The 6,881-nt window shown below is 34.5% G+C and overlaps 2 protein-coding genes across 3 annotated transcripts; one reads left to right on the top strand and one right to left on the bottom strand.

Annotated features, from left to right (window-relative positions):
* The first annotated feature begins 416 nt into the window (after positions 1–416).
* On the top strand, positions 417–1,412 carry LOC106333353 (late embryogenesis abundant protein 76-like). The gene is made up of 2 exons (XM_013771807.1): positions 417–541; positions 649–1,412. Exons 1-2 carry the CDS (start codon positions 488–490, stop codon positions 1,177–1,179), a joined length of 585 nt encoding a protein of 194 aa, XP_013627261.1. The 5' UTR covers positions 417–487; the 3' UTR covers positions 1,180–1,412.
* A 217-nt stretch (positions 1,413–1,629) lies between these two features.
* LOC106332569 (acyl-protein thioesterase 1-like) lies at positions 1,630–3,627 on the bottom strand. Of its 2 annotated transcripts, XM_013771042.1 has the most exons (9): positions 3,363–3,626; positions 3,110–3,221; positions 2,934–2,970; positions 2,765–2,834; positions 2,561–2,665; positions 2,316–2,466; positions 2,154–2,236; positions 1,971–2,064; positions 1,630–1,879 (listed from the first exon to the last, which is right to left on the bottom strand). In XM_013771042.1, the coding sequence occupies exons 1-9, from the start codon at positions 3,391–3,393 to the stop codon at positions 1,795–1,797; spliced, it is 768 nt and encodes a 255-aa protein (XP_013626496.1). In that variant the 5' UTR covers positions 3,394–3,626; the 3' UTR covers positions 1,630–1,794. The 2 variants fall into 2 exon arrangements, with proteins under 2 accessions (XP_013626496.1, XP_013626495.1); XM_013771041.1 differs by having other exon boundaries at positions 3,110–3,627.
* Positions 3,628–6,881: the final 3,254 nt, after the last annotated feature.

Below are 6,881 nucleotides of genomic sequence, written 5' to 3'. Positions count from 1 at the left end.
TCGCAGTTGCTCGTTTTTGGTGGATACTTTTGCATAATCAGTTTTGATTGTGCTATATCTAAATCTACGTGATGTAACGACCGATACAATAAACAATTCTGATTGAATATATATCCATATGATAGTATAACATGCTGCGACGACAACTATGGTGTTGCCACGTAACGACCATCTTTATTAACCATGACGTGCCGCAACCACAGAGGACAACAACACATACAGCATCGAGAAACCGCATACTAACACTCGCAGAGTGCAACACCCAAAACTCTTAATTTAATTAGCTTAAATCTCAGCACACCACGCAGCTATACACGTATCTTCTATGCTAACACGTGTCATGTCTTGAACCGACCAAGACACACTACAAATGTATCGATGGTTTGGAGAAGACCATACACACACTTTCTCTACACAGCAACATACACTTTCAGAAAAAGCTTTATATAATTATCGTTTCATATTTCACACCTTTGAAGAAAAGAAAATGGCGTCTAACCAACAAAGCTACAAAGCTGGTGAAACCAGAGGCAAGACTCAGGTAATAAAAATATCTCTGTCACTAATCACTATGTGTACATATATACGTCTCCTTATATGTACAAGCTCTAAAAAAATGATTTGGTTGTGTTACTTGTGTAATAACAGGAGAAGACAGGACAAGCTATGGGAGCAATGAGGGACAAGGCTGAGGAAGGCAAGAACAAGACTTCCCAAGCGGCCCAAACAGCCCAACAAAAGGCCCATGAGACGGCACAGTCTGCAAAAGACAAGACATCTCAAACTGCCCAAACGACCCAATCAGCAAAAGACAAGACATCCCAAGCTGCTCAGACGACCCAAGACAAAGCCCGTGAGACAAAGGACAAGACGGGGAGCTACATGTCCGAGGCAGGAGAAGCCATAAAGAACAAGGCTCAAGACGCTGCTCAGTACACAAAGGAGACGGCTAAAGGCGCGGCTCAGTACACGAAAGAGACTGCTGAAGCCGATAGAGACAAGACCGGTGGGTTCTTAAGCCAGACTGATGAGCATGTGAAGCAGATAGCTATGGGTGCAGCTGATGCCGTGAAGCACACTTTTGGGACCGAGGAAGATGACAGGGAAAATTTTCCAGGCACAACTACTGGTACTACTAGGACCACTGATACGACTCATCAGACTTATCAGAGGAAGTGAGGATAACAAGAGAACTATGTCTGTGTCTTCCTTTTGTTTCTGTAATACCGCCTATTTGGTCTTTTGAGTTTCTGTTGTCTTTTGTGTTTGTGGTTCTGTTTTGTTTCTTTAGTTGTGACGGTGATCCTGGAGACATCTAATTTCAAGCCAATAAGTTTAGAATGTGATCCTGTCACACCTTTTGTTTAAGTTCACTTTGTATTTTTGTCATAATAAAAAGTTAGCAATATAGGAGAAGCATAAAGACGTCTTTGTAAACCAAAATTATCCATAAACTTCTATAGATTTTGATCCAAAGGCTCAAGTTATATGCTGACTGGTGAATGAAGTTTTTATTTGTTTTTGTTTATCTTTATAAAAATGCCTTTTGATGCACGGCAATAGTGTTTCAAGAAACTCAAAATATTTTGATCTGGTTTGATAAAAACATTGATATATTTAATAGCCTTTATTTCATATTTTCATTATTCATAAGCAAGAATCAAAGAGCTGAAAATCAAAAAAAAAAAATCACAAAACAGTCGGGAAAATGAAGATGCCGTATACCCCAAGGGACCCACCCACTATAATATATTCTACACCATGTATATAAGTAGCTATAGATGCTTTTGAAGTTTAGCGAGAACCGTCGAGACCAAGCCTTGAGGCGAGCCAGTGAACGACCTCTTCCATTTCTTTAGGAACCGTGTAGTGACCAAGTCTACACAAAGACAATAGACCTAACAATCTCAGACCACAAAAGCGTAAAGCATATTAAGACACAACTTTGGTAGATAAGTTGTAACGTTTACCCTTCATATGGCTTAAACACAACTTGTCTGAATCCAGCCATGCCAAGTGAATGTGCAGATTTTTCTCCAAAACTGTAAGGAACTACATCATCCGCTGCAATTTTAAATAAGATTCTATCAGGTGATTTTTATCTTGAAACAGTGGATAGAACTTTATATTATTAGAATGATGTGTACACATACAAGTTCCATGTGCAAGTATAATTGGTATTGATGCAGCACGCCTTGTAGCTTCATTGGACCTTTCTATTTTGCTCCTTAAGCTCCTGCATTGTCATGTTACATTTTTAATCTCTAATATTCTGTATTAACTAGTGACATTAATTAACGGGATGAAGAATATACCTCCAACCAGGAAGCCAACCACTGAGTCCTACAGTAGCTCGTAGGTTTATAGTATAAGGTTGTCCTGTTCCATAACGTCCAAGAGCGTAGCACGTTGTTGAGTATAGAGCTATTGCTGCTCCCATACTGAAACCTCCTATCCCAACTTTGACTGAAACAAAACCACAAAGAGCATTTTTAAAAAAAAATTAAGCTAGAGATTGTGATGGAATGTATCAAGGGCGGTGATAGAGTCATGAATATACCATCCGTTGGTTCGGTTGATAGGAGGTTAGCAATGTGTGCAGCTGAAGCATCTAAGCCTTCGATATCATCATGAAGATCCTCTGAAATTTCACCCACGTCAAACCCTGATAAGCAAAAGAGTTTGGTTTCTGTAGTTTTAGCTACCCTCTTTGAGAGAATGTTTTAGAGAAGTTTAAAGAAGCTTGGAAGTTGGATGATCTTACATGCAGTGCAAGGGAATCCACCTAGAAGCGAAACAGGACGCGAGGGAGCAGTTGGGCATATCCATTTTATCTGTACATAGCATATATATTTTTATCAAAAGCCATTCAATGAGAGTTTTCAGTAATACAGTAAATCACTTCCAAGTGTGTTGTTTTCATGGATCCTTACGTTTGGAAAAGGCAGGCTCTCCAATAGCTGAGACGAGCTGCAGAGAGAACATAGACAAAGTGAGTCATTTAGGCATTGTTTTGACAAGCATAATGAGATTACTCTTTCTTTATGACTTGACTCAAGAAATAGGCATTGATCATAAGTATAATGCAAGTGAAAGAGAATTATATTACCTTGAGCCATTGTCTCCAAGACCATGCAACCAAACAATAGTGGCTTGGTGCTTCCCTTTAGGCCTCACAACATAAGTCCTTCCAAACTCGTATCCCCTTGCACTTCTACTACCTACAAATGTTTTGCCAGAAACATATTCAACAAGAGCCATTACAAAACAGAATTATTATAAGCACACAGTGTCAGTAACACACTTCATAACTAAACACCAACCAACAGTAAAGACAGGGCAAATAAGAGGAAGAAACAAACCAGAACCCATGTTTTGATGAGAATAGCTCATTGTTGTTTCACTACAATTTTGTAGAGTCTAATGATTTTCGGTAGATAGTTTTTAGACAATGATGGAAAATATAAGAGAAGGTAAGAAGAGGGACATGTGTATTTATAGAGTACAACAGCTATACAAGACTACTATTAAGAGAAACCCAGAGGAAGCATCCATGGAAATGGAAAAAGGAAATCAATTTCATTTTTCTTTCTATATATATTTAAAACAAAAGAAATCAATCTTTTTGGGAACACAAGGAATCAAAATCAAAACTAGAGCAGAGCTAGCGGTGATAATACACATAGGAGAGAGAGAGATAAAGAGAGAATCAATGCCTTGCGGGGCAGTAGAGGAAAATAAACTGCCGCGTAAACTTTCTCTGTTTTTTTTTAATTTTCAGTTTTAACCTTTTTAATAAAAAAAAAAACATCTTTAATTAACTATCTAATCAATAATAAAACAAACACCAACTATAAAATCATATAGTATAAAATATTAAGAAATTTTACTTTAGAAACTGAAAACGTTAACTATTTTAAAATAAATAAAAATCTTCTAAAACGTTATGTATAAAAAGGAGGGAATATAACAGAAGTATATTTTTCTCAAGAAATATACTTGTGGTTATACCATGAATATGATGGCATAAGCACATGTTCAATGAAAAAAAAAAAGTGAAAAAAATTGATGAATACCCCATTAACCAGAAAGCTTAAAAGTCTGAAACTTTCTCCTTGATGAGGGCATTACACAATGGACAAAGAGACTACATTTAAGTTTTACAGGGTTCTTGGATTTGTGAAATCTGAAAGCACTTAGAGCAGCATTATCGCGCAAAAAAAAAGGGTGCTGAACCCTATGGATCCCACAAAAATGGCAAGCAACAATTTTTTCAGCTGTAAAATAAGCGCCGTGTTTTGTTTGTTGCTTCTACTATTTGCGGGCTCCACCGATACGTAGCGGTACACAATTGATTATTTTTTAATTTTTTTTTTTAATCAGATAAAAAAAAGTAAATAAATAAAAATTTAGGAGCGCTGGGATAAAGATGTAGCGTAATGATGATACGTAGGAAGCATTGGTGACCAGCCTGGAATTTCATGTAGGGAAGGGATAAAACCAAAAAGGCATTTGATATTTTCTCATCTCCTTCAACGCTTCTTTCAAAACTCTCTTCTGTTTGGCACTTGGCACTTGGCACTTGGCACTGTTGTGTGAGTGGCCTACTATATACGATGACACTCTCGGTGTGAGTACAGAGTACTGACCGTCTGAGTAGTGCAAATATCATGTAACATACCCAAAAGGCAAAAACTATACATTTATATATTTGAAGCTAATTTAACGTATCCTATTCTGATTACAATTTTACATATTGAAAAGAAAGTGACCAATAAGTATATAAAAAAGATCATGCTAAGACTTAAACAACAAAAAAAACCAATAAAGTGATCAAGTGAACTCTGAACAACGGACATGGCTACATGGATATTGCAAACGTTTCGTAATAATTTGTCTTTTTTTTGCCTCCTTTTCTATTTGTACCACAAAGATCTCTATAGATTTTATGGAATGATTATTATTTATCTTGTGAAGAAATAAAGCAACTGTTACAACTTAATTAAAAATTTTAAAACTAAAGCTGTGAATGGACAAATAAGAAAAGATATCGGGGGTGATTGTTTGGACTGTATGAAATGATTTTAGCTTTAATTTTTATCTACAGTCTTAGATACTACCAATCATGCTTTATTTTAGTTTTTAAAACTACAACAAAAAAACTAAAGTTACAGCAAAAACACACAAAAATGTTTGTAAAAATCTTATTTTCTAAAGTCTCATCTTTTTAGCTGTAAAAAATTTTAAGACTACATCCCTTAAAGCTAAATCAAAAAATTCTACAGACTAAATTCTAAAGTAAATTTTCAACAGTTACGGCCCAACCAATCACCCTCATCAAATGAAATAAAACGGACAGGATATATATATTCTTTATCCCCCATATAGTGCAATATTCTTTTATAAAATTTTACTTATTTTTATATAAAATGAATGAATGATGATTCCATAAATTCAAGATAAATGTTAATTGTTTTGTAAAATTGTTGAAAAACAATTTTAGATTGTTCACTTTCAATAAAATGGTATTTCAGTTACATCCTAAATGGTAATAGGGAATGAGTAATTTATGATTTACTATGACATTTAGATTGATGTTTGATTCTAATGGGAAATGTATATCAAGGGACATCTCATTATTATATTTGAAGAAACAGTCATGGCATCTTTAAACTCACTCTATTTTTAACTATAAATAAAGTTTAGAGTGAAAATGCTCCAATGATACTCTATTTTTCACTATATAATAAAGTGAAAAATAGGTTTACTCCAAATATAGAATAATTTATTTATTTTTGTCCATCATTCTATTTTCTACTCTAAAATAAAGTATCATTAGAAGAAACTCTAACTATATTATAGACTTATTCTATTTTAAAGAAAAAAATAGATTAAACCATCGGAGATAGTGTTAACCGAAATAAATATAGTATGAAAATAATGATCTAAGAAGCTATGAAATAGTTAAGAACTTCAAATCCTCGACAACACAAAAAGTCGATAACTGAACCATTACTTGGCATATATCTTAGTAATGACGACATCACATTACATAACTTTTAACAAAGGTCAATAACTTTTGCAAGTTACTATATATTCTTACGATCTTTTTTGTAACTTGTATATATCTTTTGGTTAGTCAACTCTTCCAGTGACCCACCATTTTCATTAAGAAAACAATTTCAATCGATGGTGAATAGTCAATCCAAATTTAAAAAGATGATTATAAACATATTTACACTAAACTTTTCTTATCAGTTTACATAAAAGAAGACAATGGATGCTTCCAGTTCCAGCACTACTCTGTTAGATTGATCGTTTCAAATTAAAGAAAGTATAATAGCGTTCGTTCATAGAATAAAAGGATAGTAAGATCCTCAATGATTAAAAATACCATCAACTAAATAATATGTACTCTAAACCTTATATCTTAAATTATTATTTTTTCGACCAAAGACGCGATTTCATTTGTTTTCATATTTAAACGGCATGCTTGCCAATAAAACTTGTATCCTTAGTTTAATTACTAAATAATTTGAACGTACCATTATAAGTATAAATATACTTTTGTTCAGAGTATCAGTACAAATATTAGTTATTATTATCGAGCACATAAAAAAAAGGACCATATTCATGCCGTTCTTTTTTGGTATGACCATACTCATGCCGTTCTTTAAATTTGATACAAGTTATATGCGATCACTGATAGCATATGTCTACCCTTCTTTATATTAGACACTCACTACAAGAAAACACCGGTATTTCGACGACAAATATCGTCGGTATGTCCTCGGAATAACGGTATTCCGAGGACATACCGACGAGAATGGTCGTCAGAAATTTCTCGTCGGAAAGTAAAATTTCCTCGGAATTTCCTCGGA

Source organism: Brassica oleracea, chromosome C3 (assembly GCF_000695525.1).
Source record: "Brassica oleracea var. oleracea cultivar TO1000 chromosome C3, BOL, whole genome shotgun sequence".
Lineage (NCBI taxonomy): Eukaryota > Viridiplantae > Streptophyta > Magnoliopsida > Brassicales > Brassicaceae > Brassica > Brassica oleracea.
This window is presented reverse-complemented; position numbering and strand designations above follow the sequence as displayed.

Bases quoted from the DNA above. Each gene is read 5' to 3' on its own strand.
- LOC106333353 (XM_013771807.1), top strand. From the start codon at position 488: ATGGCGTCTAACCAACAAAGCTACAAAGCTGGTGAAACCAGAGGCAAG. The intron at 542-648 runs GTAATAAAAATA...GTGTAATAACAG, and splicing joins AAACCAGAGGCAAGACTCAG to GAGAAGACAGGACAAGCTAT.
- LOC106332569 (XM_013771041.1), bottom strand. From the start codon at position 3,261: ATGGCTCTTGTTGAATATGTTTCTGGCAAAACATTTGTAGGTAGTAGA. The intron at 2,666-2,764 runs GTAAGATCATCC...TTTGCTTATCAG, and splicing joins TGGATTCCCTTGCACTGCAT to GGTTTGACGTGGGTGAAATT. The intron at 2,237-2,315 runs GTATATTCTTCA...ATGACAATGCAG, and splicing joins GGTTGGCTTCCTGGTTGGAG to GAGCTTAAGGAGCAAAATAG.